The sequence below is a fragment of the Ostrea edulis genome, chromosome 5, assembly GCF_947568905.1.
Source record: "Ostrea edulis chromosome 5, xbOstEdul1.1, whole genome shotgun sequence".
Lineage (NCBI taxonomy): Eukaryota > Metazoa > Mollusca > Bivalvia > Ostreida > Ostreidae > Ostrea > Ostrea edulis.
In genome coordinates, this window is record NC_079168.1 from 45,766,847 (window position 1) to 45,787,626 (window position 20,780).

The 20,780-nt window shown below is 34.0% G+C and overlaps 1 protein-coding gene across 1 annotated transcript in view; it reads right to left on the reverse strand.

Annotated features, from left to right (window-relative positions):
* Positions 1 to 654: 654 nt before the first annotated feature.
* The window catches only part of LOC125650279 (uncharacterized protein KIAA0825-like), a 29,198-nt gene continuing 9,072 nt past the window's right edge, over positions 655 to 20,780 (reverse strand). Inside the window, exons 8-22 of the mRNA XM_048878436.2 lie at positions 20,560 to 20,681; positions 19,715 to 19,868; positions 14,447 to 14,637; positions 14,094 to 14,273; positions 12,639 to 12,776; positions 12,075 to 12,165; positions 11,753 to 11,955; positions 10,124 to 10,231; positions 9,810 to 9,949; positions 8,459 to 8,619; positions 7,281 to 7,422; positions 7,010 to 7,112; positions 6,527 to 6,630; positions 6,023 to 6,225; positions 655 to 5,731 (exon numbers count right to left, since the gene is read on the reverse strand). Of these exons, the coding sequence (XP_048734393.2) occupies positions 5,537 to 5,731; positions 6,023 to 6,225; positions 6,527 to 6,630; positions 7,010 to 7,112; positions 7,281 to 7,422; positions 8,459 to 8,619; positions 9,810 to 9,949; positions 10,124 to 10,231; positions 11,753 to 11,955; positions 12,075 to 12,165; positions 12,639 to 12,776; positions 14,094 to 14,273; positions 14,447 to 14,637; positions 19,715 to 19,868; positions 20,560 to 20,681 (2,235 nt within the window). The 3' untranslated portion in view covers positions 655 to 5,536. The remainder of the gene's footprint in view (positions 5,732 to 6,022; positions 6,226 to 6,526; positions 6,631 to 7,009; positions 7,113 to 7,280; positions 7,423 to 8,458; positions 8,620 to 9,809; positions 9,950 to 10,123; positions 10,232 to 11,752; positions 11,956 to 12,074; positions 12,166 to 12,638; positions 12,777 to 14,093; positions 14,274 to 14,446; positions 14,638 to 19,714; positions 19,869 to 20,559; positions 20,682 to 20,780) is intronic.

Consider the following 20,780-nt stretch of genomic DNA (forward strand, 5'->3'; position numbering starts at 1 on the left):
AAACAAGATTAACCATATATATAAATTCGTGATTTTTCTAAATGAAGTGTACTGAACATCAATCTGATTTGAATCAGATCCTTTGATCCGCTCACGTAGATCCATACCCTCTATATATTCTACCCTCTCATATTTGGCTACATTAAAGCAATACAAGCTGTAACTAGCGGTAAATGACTTGAAAAATAAAAGAACAAATATTTAACATAGTTTTGATTGAATACATACAACTTAATAGAATGAAATTGAATCTGGAGCAATAAACCCGTCAAATCAGCAGAAAATGTTGATTCCTTAAATTCTTTTTTGTCTAAACATACAATGTGGCTGTAGGGGGAAATGAAGATCCATTATAATGCTTCAGTACAGGAAAATACATACACTGAAAATTTTATAACTCATGTCAGTCCCATCATAGTTTCCTGTTCCATGAATAAACCACAGGCACTCAACGTTTTGAATATCTATAATAAAATTGTCTTCCTGTTATATTCAAAATATTGAAAATTATGTTTACAGGAAGACAATTTTTTAAATTATAGATATCTAAAACGTCTTGAGTGCCTGTGGAATAAACCATAACATAGAACTGAAGAACTATTGAGTAGATTTAACCATTAACGTTGTTTAATGAAATAAGAGTAACACATAATAGTTCATTCAAGAATAATTTATTAATTTAAAAGACTATAAATAAATTACTTGAAATAGAAACAGACCTAATACAACATATACTCAATATGGAATATCAAAAATTAAAAATGCTAACCATGTACAAAACATGCAACAAAAATAATTTTTGCCAGCATCTATAGGCCCCCTTATCTCTCTTAGAAAACTGAAGTTGTCAGTTCACCATAAGCAAGGAAATGGATTTTTATCAAAGATTTCTTATTTCAGTGTAAATCTGCAACTGATAGATCTACCAAAATAGATCAGATAATGTAACATTTTTTCATTACAAGAAGTTAATTCTTCCTCAGTCAGAGTAAACTTCCAGTTATGGACAGTACTTATGTCAGCTCCGTTTCTTTTTCTTTTAAATGTTATTTTCCGATTAGGCTATAAAGTAGGTACTCATACTTGTGAAATATAACATTCAGTTCAAAATCATTTTGATTACTAAATTACTAAAACAAATCATACATGTACAGCCTTAAATACTAAATACAATGGAAGGATATAGACATTTGTCATGGACGGCACTTGGAAAACAAAGGCTGAAATGCATACATAATTAACAGGTATATAAAATCAATACACCAAACTGGTGACAGAGTTTTCAACACATCTCTTAATGTGTGTGATTGCAGAATAAAATTTAACAGCATATATATGCATGAACATAATTTACATCTGGAGAGCGAATAAATATCAACAGCCTAGCACAAACACTTAAAACTGAGGAAGAGGTGTAAAAATATCACCATCACAGAAAAAAAATGTGGAAAAGTCTTGACTAGAATTTGTATTCAAATAATGCAATATCTGTACAAATCACAAGCACTTTGGATTCTAATATGTACCTCACATTCAAGAACAGGACAAACTGTATCACAAAAAGTGTCGACTATCAAATATTGACAAAATAATTGTAAAGAGTGTTTTAGATTTGATACACACTTTATATTGTACAAGATGCTGATCTCAAATTTGTATTACTATAAATAACCTTGGGTTTTCACAAATTCAAAATAGTAGCAATTGAGATCTCAATGAATAAAAAAACAGAAGAAATACATGTATGCTAAAACCAAGACGTGTCTACAAAACACTAATCTCCCATGGTGACCAACTCCACTCCCCACTCCCATACGATCCACCACATGCATGTACAGTGCTCCCTCGATAAATTGTCAACTTTTGTTCAAGACGAATTTGGGTAATAAAGCGGGGGTGGCAATATAACGAATTCACCATTACTGACAATTCACTGAGCAGTCAAAAGAAATTCAATTCCGTAAATTTATTTTGGTTCCATTCTGTTTAAATGTCTAGATAATATTGAGTTTAATTCAGCAATTATTAGTAATTAACCTGACCACCTGAATACCCTGTCCAGCCTGTCACACTTCATGCACCACTCTCAAAGTACAGGTGTAATTACTGATGTGTGTTAGGTAATTGGCATTATTATTGAGGGTAAACCCTATAATATTTGACCATTTGGTTGTGAAAATCAGTGGCATATGGCATTATGCGGAGTTGGCATTATAATGGGGGTGTTAACATGGGGGAGAAATCTGTTCTTTAGGATTTTCAGGCAATAAGCGGGGGTGGCATTATAACGGGGGGGGGGGGGGGGGGGGCAATATATCGAAGGAGCACTGTATATGCGAGTTTTGTCATTGTTTCTATTTGTACACAAGAGACCCACAGACCACAACGCTAACCTTAACCACTTTGCTCTTACATTGATCTTACTGAAACACTAACAGTTATTCAATAATAAGCCAACATCAAGTATTGCTATTGGACCACTATTATAATATACACTACATATCTAGGGATGCTTGCATTTCATTTTCACAAACTGTATTATCATTATATTACTGTTGTAAAGATCCTAAAAGAATCCTTTCGTAATCTTTAAATCTCATTTGTGTGTCAAATCTTGAACAATGTATAATTTAATTTAAAAAGTATTTATTAATCATGTATATACCGGGGTATATGAATAAAAGTCTGCGAATCTTTAAACTCCTACAGAGGGCCTGCTCTGGAATATTGAATCTACACTACACTAGACTTCCATACTATGAAGACTGCTTTGAAATAAGGATATTTAAAACCAAAAATTCTACATATGTGCAAAATATCAAACCTCTTTTGTGGCCCTCCTCAAGGCCTTGGGGGAAAACCAACTTAAGGTAGCACCACCCTCGTATGACGTCTACAGTTTATACAAAATCTTTATTGAATTAAGATTTGTCATGATAGAAATACATCTTTTAAAGGAATTTATTCAATGGGTATAAAAAAGAATTTGGTAAACAATTTGATACTGAAAGTTTATATTATCTATAAATAAATTGATTAAATGCTGTCAAGGGCAATAACTCCTATGCTGGTATTTTCTCTATTGTATGTCTACAATGAATTGAAAATTTTGTCAGCCTAACTAGTTTTTTTAAAAATGCATTTTTATTAAGCTGTTTAATGAAAAAGTGTGATTTTCTGGTGTTGACTTATACCTCTGTGCATATATGTCTAACATCTTTAAAAAAGGTGGCAACATACATACATGTATTTTCTTTGGTTAATGATTAAATTAACCCATATCAAGTGGAAATTAATACAGTTTTTTATCTTGGTTAGCCATGGGTGGTGATCCATGGTGTTTCTCTATTCACCTTTGGCAGATTTAGTCTCTTTCAAAAGAATGCACCTTGAGATTCCAGGGCATCAAATGAAACTGCGTCCAACAAACAGCACCAAAAGAGTAATGGCAACCCCCGTGGTTGAATTGCCAAGCAGGTTATGTCACGTCATTTTGCAAAAAAAAAAAACCAACAAAAAAACAAGGATGTAGTGACTGTATGCTTCTATTATGGGTCTCTGTCAAAGAATTTAAATGGAACCGAACACAAATTTCAGCTTCTCTGTTGGCATATTTTCAGTGAAGGTCATCATGTTTACTATTGAGGATGAGAGTAAGACAAATTTTCATTGGATAAAAATTAAGTATAATGCCAAGGGACATCACTTTCTATAACAAATAGGTGACATGGTTCAAATGACTAAATCCACCAAGGGTGAATAGAGGAACATCACGGATCTTCACCCTTAAGGGAAAATACCTTAAATTTACACAACAAGAAGATGATGGCATATCAAATTTTTAAAAATTATACATTATGACATAAAACTTGAAATTCTCTATTGTGGCTCCATTCTGGCCCTAGGCTTGGATTTCTCGGGAAAAAAAATCTCAAACTTAAGCTGGAGTTTTCTTTGATTTGAGCAGACAAAATTTGAGTAAAGCCCAAGTTTCAACTTGAGTTTATTTTGAGAAATCCAGGCTAGGGGTAATAGTTTGAATAATTACTAATAGTAATTAAAACTCCTCTTTTTTAAAAAAGGAATTTTTTCCCCTGTGTAATACTGTACTTTGAAACCCCTATTGTGGCCCCATCCAGGTCTTGAGGATCATAATCTGAAAAGTGGAGATCTTCCGTCTTTTGTGCATATGTGTTGAAATAATTTTTTTGAAAATCATGTTTTTATCCAAATTTGCATATTTTCTGCCTTTTTGGCATATATACATATTTTATATCATCATATCATTTATTATTAAATCAATTCACTCTGATTGGAGAAACTATTTCAGGGTGAAGTGAGCCAAATTAAGGCAAGTTTGACTGAACTTGGCCCAATGGTTCTGAAGAAGTCAAAAACGTGAAAAGTATAAAACTATTACAATGACCAAAATTTTATCTAAAAAATAAAAACCAATAAAAAAAAAAAACCAATTCTAAAGGTTGCACTACTTTTGGAGTTTAAGACCCATTCAAAATGCCCAAAGGGAGTAAGAACTTAAAAATTCTCATTTACCAAAAGATGATCGATATCATTGTTGAAAATCTGACAAATAGTGAAGAATGTTTAGAAATATACAGAGGTGACAGTTGGGAACAGAATACATGTACAATATAGGCCACTTTAGTGACTCACTACTTGTTGAAGCTACTGTAGTTCTGATATGCTATTATTAATAAAATACAATAAATATGAAGACAATTGTAAAATGATATGTTCAGAGGATCTCACTCAAATTCAGATAGGCATGAAAATAATTATGGGTAAAAAAAACCCCCAAAAAACAAGAACACCACAAATATAAGTTCCTATATGGAACACTTTCTCTTGCTCAAAAGAATTGAATTCTACAGAGAGGAAGCATTAAGAGTAATGTTCTGATTATCTAACGCCTTGCATTACAAAATCTACCCAAATGCAAGCGATAAATCATTAGAGATCTCCTTAAACAGTCTGGATATTGTGGATTACAAGATTACAAAATTTACACAAATGCAAGAGTATATTCAATCTTTAAAGATCTTCTTAAACACTTAACAGTCTTCATATCATTCCAAAATAAACCAAGTTAGGAGTATACTAACATTTCCTTCCAACATTCGAATGGTACACCATGAAAAATAAGTAAAAGATTTTAAGGTATTCCATGTATAAAATATATCATATATAGAAATGATATTTTCACTGTCAACCTTATTCTTTTTATGAATTTACATGTAGATACATTGTACAGTGATATATACAAACACTTAACTGGTAATGAGTTTTCTGGAAATGGACTCTGTAATTCTTTTTAGTCTATGTCTAATTTTAGCCTAGGGTCTTTTTCAAATCCTCACTCTTCCAACAGGAGAAAGTTTTGATTACTTTTTACATTCTAAAGCTCATAGCTTGAAAATCAACAAGCCCTTTGAAATTGTAAATTCTCTTCAAAAGAAGTGATCATTACAATAATTAGTGTCAGGACCAAGTACATTCTAACTTTCTGGGAACTAAATTATCCTAGCTCTCTAGGTTCATTTTCATACACAGCTTTGAGTGTTTCCACCGGCTTTTTCTCCTGTTCCTCCAAGTAAGCTCCATCCTGCATCTCGTGTCGGTTGTAGAGCAGAGAACGGAACCCAAACTCACTGATACCCAAGTCTGAGGACAACAAGTCTTGCCAGTTTATGTTGAATGTTTCAAAGGTGGCCTAAAAAAATTCCAAACAGAAATTTGTAGTTTCAAACTAAATCTACATACAGATCTGTTAGCAAAACTCAGTCCTGTATGATTTCTCGTGCATGTACCTACAGAGTTTTTACATACTAAAAGTGATGCTAATGTTAACATGACATCTATCTTGTATCTTAAAAGTGAAATAGTTTAAAACATTTATAAGAAGAATTTCTGCATTTAACATTAAGAACTGTTTCAAAATTGGCTATTGAAATTTTTAAAGATAAACCACTAGATACAGAGTACAGATATAAAATAGACATACATGATCAAATTTTCTGGATCCAATCATCTCGTACTCTTTACAAGCATCAAACGCTCCTACATGCTGCACATCCATTCTCAGAGTGAATTGTGGGTTGTCTTCTGTCACATATGGAGGCAACACAAATTGGATGTCAAATTGATGTTCCAACCACGAAAAGTTGTTAGCAATCAAACCATATAGACTTGTCAGATCAGCTTGTCCTATGCGTAATAAATTGTGGGGAAATCAATAAATTTTGACAATATCCATATGCATACTTTCAACATCTCAGAAATTCTTCACCATTCAGATCCATAGATACATACAATATCCCAACACATTTTAACATTGTAAATTATCCATAGATAAATGCACTAACAATATCTATCCTTATTTAACTTTACCCATATCAATGGATGCATACATTTATTCTGGTATATGCATTAACTATTACCTATTTGGATCATGCCAATATCCACAGTAATAATAAATGTCTTTTATATAAGTTAGAAAAATCCATACCAGTTGGAGAATCCAAAATATTACTAGCTGCCAGTGTGAAAAGCTGCTTCATGTATTCATTGGTGGCCCCCTCAAGTATGGTGTGGTCACTTACCACGAACATTCTACAAAATTATAAATATACATGTACATTTACCACAAACATTCTACAGAAATATAAATAGTCACTAATCTCAAACATCTACACAAATACAGACAGTCTCTTATATCAAACATTCTACAGAAATGATGTACATGTCTCGTAATACATGTATGTATCAAACTGGAGGACATAAAGTGTGTATACATTTTTTTGAAACATACAATTTCAAGTAAATGTCTTAAAATAAGTCCATATACAAAACCCCCACTTTAACTGTACTGAAGATAGTTGATGCATAAAATATTCCTGTAAACCCAATGCTATGTTAATACCACTAAATATAAACATCTATAATTTCATACCAGTAAATGGTACTCACATATTGTTAAAATGGTACTCACATATTGTTAAGGTAGGATGTAATGGTTTGGATTTTACTGTGCACCCAATCCTTGTTCTCCTTGCAGAATTTCCCTCCTAGTTTTGGTGTAGCATTGCTTTTAGCTGAAAAATAATTATCCATCCATTTATTTTTCTATGAACAAAATATGTTCAAGCCCATTAGAGTCCCTACACTTGTGATTCTATAATTCTTGTTGTCAAACATATATTACACATACAACATAAAAACCTTCAGGATCTTATCCTTGTCAAAGTGAAACAGAGACCCACCTTTGCTGTTGATTAGCACATAGTAAATGCAGTCTGCCAGAGACTTCAAGTTGTCCATCTGTCTGCCATTAAAGGTGAGGCCAGTGATTCTCTCCAAGTAACCTTTGTCTTGTAGCCTCAATCTCAGACAAGTGCCTAAAATCTGTAAAATCATACATGGAAATTTGTTGCTAAAAGAAATTTCTCTTGCTTTTTCATAATAAACTGACAAGACTAATCAAGAAGTGGAGCATCATTAACACCAAAATGTGTTTGCTAACTTAGTATGTTTTTTGGATCTGGTAAGTTTTTCAGGGTACAGATTGTATACCAGCATCCATGTTAGCTTGTAGCTAAATTTGAAAAAAGCTATTTTGTAGCATGTATTGACCAATAACATGCCTTTTGTAAAAATTTCAGTATTTTGCATTCTTTCAGAAATTCTGAATTTCTGTCTTGTTTTAACTTCCATATCTAACTGGCTCTCACTTGGAATGATTACTGTGCTTGATCACCTAGAGGCACAGATACATGGCTCTCACTTGGAATGATTGCCGTGCTTGATCACCTAGAGGCAACCAGCCTATCTAAAGATTGAACTATGCAAGTGTTCTGATTAAGCCAAGTGATGCTTATCCAAGTTCCTGAGGACTCTCTGGATCTCAGTCACTAAAAACATTCCTGAAGTTTGAAATTTGGGGGTGTCTTGCCATGTGAGAAAAGATGATCCTTTAATACACCTACTTTATACTGAAAATAATGTTTGGCAGGATAAAATATGGTCCTATATTACAGAGAGTCGCTTAGATAAGGAGATCGCTAAGGCAGTCTAGACTGTACCTAAGAGACAGACTTTAGAAACAAAAGGCCCATGGGCCATATTGCTCACCTGAGTCACCTTAGCCCACATTTAAAGATTTCCCCTATATATTCGCATGTAAAACTTTGATCCCTATTGTGGCCCCAACCTACAGCTGAGGGTCATGATTTTACAAACTTGAATCTGCACTATGTCAGGAAGCTTTTATGGTTCTTGAGAAGAAGATTTTCTCTATATATTTGTATGTAAAACTTTGATCCCCTATAGTGGCCCTCACCCTACCTTTCAGCTGAGGTGAGCTAAAAAATAAGAATCTAGCCATTTGAATAGATACATACCACTCCACACAACCAGTTGTCTTAAAATTGTGTAGCCTAACCTTGAGTCCAGCACAGTGATGTGGTGTTTTGATGTTGTTAGCTGTGCATTGTTCCTGTAATGCTCTCAGTAAGATACACACAGTGTTAGGTATGGAATACACATTGTTGGCAATATAGCCCACAATCTGTCTCATCAGAGTGTCCATCATCTCCTTCTGACCTAAAAATAATTTAGTCATAGTGAAATGATGTACTTACTGTGGTTGCTTTTGTAAGTACAAGTATTCGTGTGTTGGAATAAACAAATGTACATGTCTAAGGGTATCATCAATTCATTGACAATCACAGATTAGAACTCCTTTCATGAATTCATTTCAAAACGTTTAACAGGATATATGCTTCTTGAAATTTTGTTCAAAACTGAGGTATATCTAAGTATTTCATCCACTGAACTAGATCTTGTCCAAATGTCATTGGATCTTAGTTATGCCACACTATCTAGTCAATATAGTCTCAACATAATAAGATTAAAGCCCATACAAATTTTTTCTGTCTTTTTCTTTTACCAGTGACCTCATATAACCTTAATCAAATGACCTTGGTTTACCACACATTGGTTGTATGCTACCTTGGTTTAGGGTCCTGGCGAAGCATCTGATTACCAGCTACTGTGTCAAGTATGAGCTTCTAATGTTTCTGAGTTATAATGTTATTACCTAGACTGAAACAGTGACCTTGGCAAAATAAACTTATTTCAAGGTTATTACACACTGTCTGGTCATTAGCAACTGTAGACCAGAGATCTGACATTGACATTCAAAAATTTCACCATCCTCTTATGTGTTCTGGTGACAATGATGCCATGATATTGATGTTCTCTCAGAACAATGAAATAAAGATTGAATCTTATTCATTATAAGTGTTCATCTTTAAAAAAACCAAACAAGACGTGTTTACTAACTGTTTATAAGTTACGGCCAAGGTTAAAGTTCTTCAAAAGTAGTCAAACTCAAAGGTTAAGGTCATAAGGTAAAAAATTTTGCTACCTAATGAAAGGTCTTGTCAAAAAATAATACACAAGTAAAATATTAAAGCCCTATCACCATCCATTCAAAATTTAGGGCCAAGAGTAAAGTTTTTGTGGACAAACAGACAGAGTAAAAACTATATGCTCATGAATCTCAAAATATGGGAGCATAAAAAAAATAAATCTTTATTACAAATTTCCCAATTCCACATAAATCCGTTAAATTCCCAGTTCTAAGGGTCCAGACCCCATTCCCAAACAGGTGTGAAAAATCACTGCAAGTGTTATAGATAAACAGACAGATGTGGTGATTCTTATATATCCCCAAACTTTGTTGGTAGGATAGGGGTAAAACAGTATCTCTGTTTCATCTAATGTCTTACTTTCTGAACTCTTGGATTTGGTTGGAGCTGTGAATTGAGGTCTACATCCACAGGGTAGATCTGCAATAACAGACATGATGGGACGAATTGGCGGGCCATCATTGGCATCCAGGACTACAGATAGTATAGGCTTCAAAATACTGAAAAAAACAATGCAATCATTTAATTTGTCAATAAATAATTCTACAATATAATCCAGTGCATTCAATTATTATCCCCGTTTCTGGAAGGCAGGGAAAATGTTTATTTTCAGCCTGATGTTTATCAGCAGCCTATGTAAGTTAGTGTACAAAATATCAGAGGAGTGCTCAAACCTGTGTACAAAGGGATCCAGCAGGGTGAAGATGGTTTCTACCCACACAGGAACAACAGACCCTTGTCCTATCTGTGTTTTTGCGTCCAGCAGTTTCCACTCATTACACCTGTAAATGAGACCAATATCAGCCCTGAGCATCATCTACTCTCTCTCTCTACAGGTATAGATATCAGTCCTGAGCATCATCTACTCTCTCTCTACAGGTTACAGGTATAGATATCAGCCCTGAGCATCATCTACTCTCTCTCTCTACAGATATAGATATCAGCCCTGAGCTTCATCTACTCTCTCTCTACAGGTATAGATATCAGTCCTGGGCATCATCTACTCTCTCTCTACAGGTTACAGGTATAGATATCAGCCCTGAGCATCATCTACTCTCTCTCTCTACAGATATAGATATCAGCCCTGAGCTTCATCTACTCTCTCTCTCTACAGGTATAGATATCAGCCCTGAGCATCATCTACTCTCTCTCTCTCTACAGGTATAGATATCAGCCCTGAGCATCATCTACTCTCTCTACAGGTATAGATATCAACCTTGAGCATCACCTACTCTCTCTCTACAGGTATAGATATCAGCCCTGAGCATCATCTACTCTCTCTCTCTACAGATATAGATATCAGCCCTGAGCTTCATCTACTCTCTCTCTACAGGTATAGATATCAGCCCTGAGCATCATCTACTCTCTCTCTACAGGTTACAGGTATAGATATCAGCCCTGAGCATCATCTACTCTCTCTCTACAGGTATAGATATCAGCCCTGAGCATAATCTCTCTCTCTCTACAGGTTACAGGTATAGATATCAGCCCTGAGCATCATCTACTCTCTCTCTACAGGTATAGATATCAGCCCTGAGCATCAACTACTCTCTCTCTACAGATATAGATATCACCCCTGAGCATCACCTACTCTTTCTCTCTACAGGTATAGATATCAGCCCTCAGCATCATCTACTCTCTCTCTACAGGTATAGATATCAGCCCTCAGCATCATCTACTCTCTCTCTACAGGTATAGATATCAGCCCTGAGCATCATCTAATCTCTCTCTCTACAGATATAGATATCAGCCCTGAGCATCATCTACTCTCTCTCTACAGGTATAGATATCAGCCCTGAGCATCATCTACTCTCTCTCTCTCTACAGGTATAGATATCAGCCCTGAGCATCATCTACTCTCTCTCTCTCTACAGGTATAGATATCAGCCCTGAGCATCATCTACTCTCTCTCTACAGGTATAGATATCAGCCCTGAGCATCATCTACTCTCTCTCTCTACAGGTTACAGGTATAGATATCAGCCCTGAGCATCAACTACTCTCTCTCTACAGGTATAGATATCAGCCCTGAGCATCATCTACTCTCTCTACAGGTATAGATATCAGCCCTGAGCATCATCTACTCTCTCTCTCTCTACAGGTATAGATATCAGCCCTGAGCATCATCTACTCTCTCTCTACAGGTATAGATATCAGCCCTGAGTATCATCTAGTCTCTCTCTCTCTCTCTCGCTTCCAAACAAATACAGGTATAGACATTTTAAAGAATGAATAATATCCTACTCCATAATGAGAAATCATCCCAATATTCAATTCATGTATAAGTTGCTAGAAAAATCATACCTGTTGATGACTGGTACAAGCACTTTTGCCACCGATTCCTTGAAATGTGGACACTGTGTCAAGACCCGAGTAATGAGAGAGAATGTCTCACAAACTTTGTCGTGATGAAGAACTTCATCAGTGTCGCCTTGTGATGGAGAGTCTCTTGTTACACTTTGAGTAAGAAACAAAATGGGAAGGGTGAAGTCCTTCATAATGAAAGCCTGAAAAAAAATTTAATCATTGTGAGCATGTATTGAGATACTAAACGGGTATTATTTTGATATAATGTACATGTCTAGATGATCTTCATCACCATTAATAATCTCACTAATATACTAACCTGAACCACTTTTGACCAGTCAATCTCGGGTTGGGACAAAAGCAGTTTACAATGAAAATACAAAGCAGTGGTTGTTCTCATGTCAAAGTAGCTGAAACAGCAAATAATTACAGTTTTACAATTAACATTTATGTCAACTTCCATACAGCGAGTGTTGCCTAAAGATATACATGGCAGTAAAATATATATTTAGTTTAGACAATGTTTGGAATATTATCTTTTAGTAGCATTCAAAGTTTGGTGCCGAAATATGTCCAAAAAGAAAAATGTACAGCAACTAGATTAGGAAAATTACACTTTCCTTAACTCATAGGATCTAGGATTGGTTTTTTCATAGCAATTCTACTAAAATGCATGTTTAAAAAAAAAACTTCTCGATTATGCTGAACTTGAGCATTAAAGTAACTCTCACACAGAATTTTTTTTTTTTTATAACTGCATTTCAAATTAACTTATGCAATACCAATAAAGTAAAACTCTACATATAGTGTTTAACTTGGTTAGTGCAATATGAAATATTCAATGAAAAATGTTAGTTTGAATATATTGTTTTTATTGTCATACTGTTTATGTCCAGTCTGAAAAATGGTTGGTTGTATCCATGACAACCAATTTGTGTTGGTACCAATGACTTCAGTTGTAGGCGATGACACACCAGATAATGGCTGCTCGGGAAGTTCATGGAAACCTCTTTTATACATTCTAAATATACAAAAAGTTGATATGTTTAAACAATCCTTCAGTTAAACACTGTGCCTAAAAAGATATATGTAGGTTTATGAGTGGTATAATTTCGTCCTTTACAAAAACTTCAAAATTTTTCGTCATTCATAGGATTCATGTTACAAACCTATCTCTCATTATAATATCATATTTCTGTTGGAATTTGTTATTTTGTTATTTCAATCTGCATCATCAATTCCCTGATTCTTGAAATTGTGTAAAACACAGTATAATTGCTTTAATTCATGCAGAGTATTTTTTGTGAAACTCTGCCGTAAAGCCTCAAATACAAAAAATTCAATCATAAAAAATTTGTGAAGTATTGCACTTAAACTCCCCATGTGAGGCTTATCCATTAATGGAGAATCTAGACATTTTATGTCTCATAGCTGTACCCACGTTCACCTGATATTGTAGAGACCTGTGCTTGTGAAGCACCAGCATTTACACTCTCTGTCTGCAAACAAGGCACTTCTGATTTGAAGCATCTCAACAAACTATCAGACTCAACCATTAAGTAAATTTATATCACTTAGAAAAATCATCAAGCATGAAGAAAAAGTGACTGAAGTTCTTGAAAAACCCAAGACTCTGAGGGGAAAGTATACAACTTTTTCATCAAGTGAGAGAGCCAAGACAGGATTCTACACCATTTTACATAGACCTTCCTCCACTTTTAAAAAAAAGAATCACTCAAGAGTTTCCAGGACTTTGTAAAAGTACCATGACAAATCTACTGTAATGAAGCATGCTATGGTTTTCATGTGTGTTTTGTGTATGCAGATTTGACATTTTTTATGTAAATAAATTTTAACTCGTGTATGTCTGTCTATGCCTTTTTTTAAACTGCTGGATGAATGTACTGGAAATAAATCAGTGTCAATTGAAATTTTGATTCAACAACTGAAATCATAAAAATCAAAATTGTAAAAAATACATGTTATCTTCACCGTTCATGTACACATACCTATTTTGAAAATAAATTGCAAACATTTGCATCTTGCTTTTCACCATTTTTTAAATATGTGCCCCATTCTCTAATCCATATGATAAACAAGAGACTCATGATTTTATATACTTTTCCAAATTTTTAATCAAAGATTGCACCTTTTTTGATTCCTGAGATTTTTCAACCTTTTTATAAGAAAAAAAAAAAAAAAAAAGAAAATAACATATTAGAGCACTTTAATCCTAGGGTTTAGAATTAATTTTTTTTTTACCCCTATGGTTTAAAATTCATTTTTTTACTCCCTAGTTAACATGCTAAAACGCCCCTTTAATGCTTAAAACAATTACTTGTAAAGCATCTCTAGAGGTGAGGCCACTATAGTCATGTCAGCCAGCAGAGTGGAGCAGAGGTTGTGGATGTTGTAGTGAGGAAGCTGGGATGACCCAGGGTCAAGATACATGGAAACTGAATTACACGCTGGAAATAGCAGCTCACTGGCACACATCAAAATGGTGATAATGTCAGATCTGCATCAAATAACAAGTAAAATTACTATTTAGAAAGTATTACACCTATGGCTTAAAAGTAGTATTTTTTTTATTTCAGACTTCAATTTCAAATATCAAATAGGTATATAATTGGGAATCGTTTAAATCTGCTATCAGATGTCATCTGATTTGTCTTTTCCCTTTTTTATTACCTGAATTGAGAAGTTCTGCGGTAGCTAGGCTTGGAGTGAGAATATCGCTGAGATAGAATCTGTAGAGAGTTGTGAAGCACCTGACCAAATATATCCTGTGACAACTGAGGTGAACACATGGTCCACAAATCATGACGGAGTCCACGCATGTGGTAGTTCCACATCTGTATAGGAAAGGAGCACCGCTCACCCTGTTGGAAATATCAGAGAGTTATTTTCTAAATATCATTCAATATTATATGAACATTGCATGTAGTTGAGGGTAACAATGAAAATTTTTTAATGTTACCCTCAACTACATGCAATATTTGTTTTATTTTACTGAATGTAAAACATAAACAACAAAGCAGAAAAACATCTGTTAACATTGATCAATCACTATCATGCAATGTTTTGCATATCAATGTGGGTATTCGCGTATATAACAAATGCTCAAACGATGTCCTCTAACAATATACGACGAACCCTTTGTGCATAAATTTGACGCACGTGATAATTTTTATAATATCACCCATTATTAAGTAATGTTACCCATTGCTAGATACTATCACCCTGGAGTGCGTGCTTTCTATTCTCACATGGAAATATCATGTTTTTTCAAATGCTTCTTGTCCAATCAGATTCGAGTATTTTACATGAAATATAATAACACTTATAATCACATGCATTTCGACAACTTTTTTGAATGCTCGAATTTGGTCAGTGATAAAAGGAATACAACATACATTCTGAGGAAAGAACCAGAGCCACGAATAGCCAAAAATGGCCCTTAGTCAGAACATGATATTATTCTCGGGGACAGAAACCAAGAATATCTATTTTTCAAATATGTTATCCTTTTTCCGATATCTTTTCATTTTTTAAAGTTATTGACCTTCAAAGTATCCATTGTTTTGGCCAGATTGTTATTGACGTCGCAATTTTGCAACGTAACGTCACAATTTTACAACGTTTCATGTACTTTTACGTGAAAGTTCTCTAGGTATAAAAGTGAAACAAAAACACTATTCAGTGCAATTTAATTATGATATTGTAAATATTTAAATCTGTCTATGTTAATTCTATATTAAAACACACACCTATATAGTATAATTGTACATCTCTTTCTCCTCTCTCTGTTTGTCTCCTTCCCTCTCTTTATATTTTTAAAATTTTTATATATGAAACCATTCAACAGTTTTAAAGTACATGTAATATTAATTCAGTACCTCTTTACTTAGTTTTGTTATTTAAGTATGACATGAAGATAAACCCAACCCCAATATTTTAACTGTATAACTATTTATTGCACATACCGATATTTTTTTTTGGTGGGGGGGGATATCTTAAAATGTACACGAAAACACGGTGGATCCAACCGTTGACTTACGAATAAGATCTATTGACCTATGTGTGTGCGTTTCAATATTACATGTAGTTTATGTTGCATATTGATAACTTCTTTTAACAATCTTTTATAAGTTTGCGGATTTTTATTTTTATTATTTATTTGGGGGTGTGTGTGTTATTATTATCCCGCATGTACATGTAATCACGCCAAAAATAGTAATATCCAGGCTTCGGACAGCGACGTTATTTCAGACGCACTTTGCTACATGTACAACTTTGGACAGTGAGTAAACATTTTAATCCTATGTTTCACACTTTTATTTGTGTTTTGCTATATAGGGAGTTACGTTTATGATGTGTGTGTGTGTGTGTGTGTGTGGGGGGGGGGGGGGGGGGGGGGTAGGGAAACTGTTACAAAAGTAGCCGTACATGTACAGAATAACACATGAACATTTAGTTTAGCCATATGGATAGAATTTATTTTACATTAATCTAAGAAAATGTTCACGTAAAATATGTTCCATTTATCTAATTTCATTAGTTTCCTATCCGGATCATTTATTAAAATAATATCTAGACCTGTGTGTATTTCAAAATGCCTTAATTATTATCATTAACTCCATAACATCTATGAAACGAATTCATTAATTAAAAAGTCTTATTCTGATACTGCTACATATAATAGAACCAAACTCCCTCCTCGCATATATTTGGTTAGTGTGCAAACAAAATTAAGTGGATGTTATTTTCACATAAATAGAAACAAGAATTTTATCAATCAAGGAGTTAACACCATAAAATTAGGTTTAGTTCTTATCTTACATAAAATGCATGAGGGAAACCTTTTTCCGTTATCAGACACTTCCTAAGCAGGACAGTGGTTTAATAATGTGTTCAGTTCTTCCTTCTATAATGCTTAGTAATATTTTACTTAATTATGTAGGATAATATATTTAAAAAATAAATACATAAACTTTTACTTCAGGAACAAGTGTGATTCATATGTTCACCTCTATTTTAATCAGTATTAATGATATCGTCTTCTTTTTTCCATTTGTCTTTTTTATTTTGTTATAAGATTTGTGGTTTTGAATATTTGCTGTTAAGACTGAATTTTCAATGATAAATATTATTGAAACAATGAAATATACACTATTTTCGTTAACATTCTTTTTACCTTATTTTTTTTTTCATTTTCGAATTATTCATTATTATCATCCTTTTTATTAACTGCCTTGTATTTTTGCTAATTAGATCAAATGTAATTCTGTTTGTCAATGAATTTTATTTAAAAGCAAAACAAGATCCATATTGCTAGATATATTTTTCGTATTCATATTTGTATGTATTTCTATATATTGATTTCTGACGGATGAAATATGCAATGGACCGGAATAGCTGTGTGTCGAAATATAACGGTACCCGATAACGTATGTCCAAATCGGTTGTAACACGTAAACAACGGAATGAATGTTGTAGATCTGTAGCTCAGAGACTTGTAGCCTACAGTCTATTCTTTATATTGTTATGTGGACGCCTAATTTTTTTTCTGGTACCCATATATTGTACTATAACTTTAGAAATCATTAAACAATACGGGATAGGCCAATATATCTTCGCATCTAAGTAGCCTATCGAGTTAGGCACCCCTCGGTCCTCCAAGTCTTTTTATGTATTGCGACAGCGATTTCAACATGCTCATCAGTGCCAAGAAAACTGAATGCACGGAGATGAAACATGTGAAGCCAGATATTTATTAAATTCATCGGCCTTCAGATAATTAAAATATATATAGTGTGATAACGTATAAAGAAAATTAGTGGAAGTAAAGCCGCGGCGCAGACGACATGGGTGGATCTCAATTGTATCTGGAGTGGATTGGAGGACTTAGCTTCGTAATTGATTGATCAAATAACTAAAACTGTTAACTAGTGCAAGGTTTTTGTAACTATCCCTAACATGGTTACATATATATTCAAGTTCATAAATTGAGCATACAATCTATTTGAAATTTTGGGGGCAAAATCGATTGATGTACATAGCCCGATTCCGACAATGGCGCGGATCCGGTTTTATTTCAATAATATTGTTTGAAATAATCATATTTTATTAACTTTGAATAATTACTGGTTTCGTAAAAAGACAATGGAACAATTCCCAACTATAATATTTAAATGTTACGATTTGTATTAAAAGATGATATAAACAAATTTTTCTACCTTTAGCACTGAAGAGTTCCCATGGTAAAAAAAATAGTTTGGTTGGTTTTGGTTTTCTCATTTATAGTTGTTTGGAACTCTTCTGTGTTTTAAGAGCAGGAAGGGGGGTCAGTAAACAATTATGGTGCCAGAATCAATCAGGAAAAATTATTGGTAAAAAATGTCATCAAAGGTTACAGAATGCTACGAAAGGCTATGCATTATCCCTTGGATGTAAGATAGTGAATGTTGATGCCAATAACAACGTGGTGATCGAGAAGTTGGATGAATCAAGAAAAAATTGTTCCTCTGGTGATAATTCACAAGAATGCCTAGGAAATGAAGACACGTATCCATCTGATGTATCAGAGAGTGAGGAATCGGAAGAAGAGCATGAGGAGATGATTTGTTGGAGAAGTGGGAGACGAGTTGTGGAACTTGGAATTCAAGTGGACAATTTGGAAAAAGGTTGTGCTGTGTGTGGTAGACCACTAGATTTAACAACGCATAAGACATTGTGAGGACGAAAAACGGTATGGACTTGGATCATTGCTATATATGAGATGTCAGCAGGAAGCATGCAGCCATCTTTCTCCTGTTTTACTGGGAAACGTCATAATGTAGAAACTAACGTAAAATGGCACATCAAAGAGATCCTGTATTAGGCATTTCTTTATTTTTTTCAGAGATGAATAGCAAAGGAAAATCAAGAGTGACAAAACAAAAACAAACAGTAAAATCATAAATTTATGCCATTGTAAATTATTTTCAGAAGTTGTAAAATTTTACTCTTATATTATGGGAGATAACTCTTCTTTGTCTTGAGAAAATCAGCCAATGTGATTTTTACAATTTTGCTTCTACTCAGAAAATTCGCCCCGTATGGTATATGATTTTTAAGTTTATATTACACTTTAAACATTAAGTCAACATATTATGAAGTTTATTTTAATTTGTAAACCTTTACTGAGGGTGCAATGTCCATATATGTAATTTTATTGAAGCAGCAACTGATATTTTCCAAGTGTAAAATTTGTTATGCATTAATATTTTACACGTTATGTTGTAAATCTAATATCAGTACACTCTGTTCTCCCTGACAACCATTTTTTGAGGTATAGAAAAGGTAAACAAATGAAGAATAAACTAATTTACCATGATAACTATTGCTTTGTACTTTTTTGAAAATACGGAAAATATTTCACTCTCCAAGTCAAAGGGGAAAAGAATTCAAGGAATTATCCACTTTTATAAAAGAATGACATCATATAAAGTCTCTTCGAAAGAAAAAAATTGTTCGTATCATCTGCCCTTAAACCTATAGTTTGGAAAAGTATTCGGATTTCGTGCATGGAATGTGAAATTCCGGTTATTTGCAGAACATAAAAAGTAAAAATTCACTTATCCCCCAGGCCTCGATCCAAAAAAACACAACTGTTATGGGTTCTGCATGTTATAATTTCTATATGCGTGAATTTTCGCGAAAAAAACACACTGGATTTATAAAGAAGAAGGTCTAAGCTATTTCATACCATGATGAAATATTGGAATGAAGATACTTTATTTTACTCAAAATCACAGGGCCATATTTGGGTATTCGTGGCTCTTGTTCTTTACTTTCATTGTGCAGTGTGCATGCTTTTACTTGGTACAACAACGTATGAGTTTTAGTTCTGAATGCATAAAGACTGTATAAAGCTCCTCAAAAATTAACATGAAAAACAATACCATTTTTTCATACCTCTTGAAATTCTTTGTTGTCCTTCCAGTTGTAGCTTTCCATGTCAAAGAGAACACTAGTTGCCATGAAGTTGTTATGGATCTCTAAAGTCATCTTGTGCAGGGCATCCACTAACTCCACATAGTTCTTGTGCAGACCAGAGAAAAGTTTCTTGCTATGAAATAAAGAAAATAATTCTAAACAATTTTATAGATGCATAGCATACCAAGGTAAAGGGAGCCCTAGTCCTCCATTTTGATAAAAACAACATTCTTTACCATTCTTTACTTTCTTTACACTGTTTTTTCGCCTAATGAATACTAAAGAAAACAAGAGGCCCACAGGCCTATCAGTCAACTATGTGTTAGTTAAAAGTATCACTAGATACCTTAAAGACCCAGGTGACCTAATAAGCTAAATGTACCCCAGCTTTCTTCATTGCTACAATAAAATGGATCTAGAATGTCGACAGGTTTCTGTAAAAATAGATTTGCCAAAAAAGGTATGTATTTATTTTTGATACAAATTGCAACTGAAAAACCTCTGCTATATTGAAACTATTTTTGATTGACTGATTTCTCAGTGGACCATTCTAAATTATATCAGTTTGGTCAAATTATGTTAGTTTTGAGCCCTGCCTGCTCACAAGTGTGTACAGATACATATGAAAAGCTTTTAGATGCAAATATAAAAAGCTTTAAAATGCACTTTGCAAATACATGTATATCCTTAAAATTTCAAGAAGGCATAAAAATGTTGATACTTAAAACAGCTTCCACCAGAGAATGAGCTCCCGTGTACTACAGCCAACACAGAACATATTGATAAATTACAGATTTTGATAAGATTTGTAATCTGCCCCTGACCTGCTCTCATCTCCAGTAAGCACCGTCTCGTAGTGTACTAAGTGGTTCCTGATGTACACAGAGCTAGCCAACAGAATGTACAGGCTCTTCATGGGGGCATTCCTCGGGACATCATTGCTAAGCTAAACAGTAAGGGACCAATCCCAAATTAATTTTATATACACATGTATTTTGCAATCAATCTGTGCTGATGTTAAGAAATTAATTGCTGGTCTCATCAT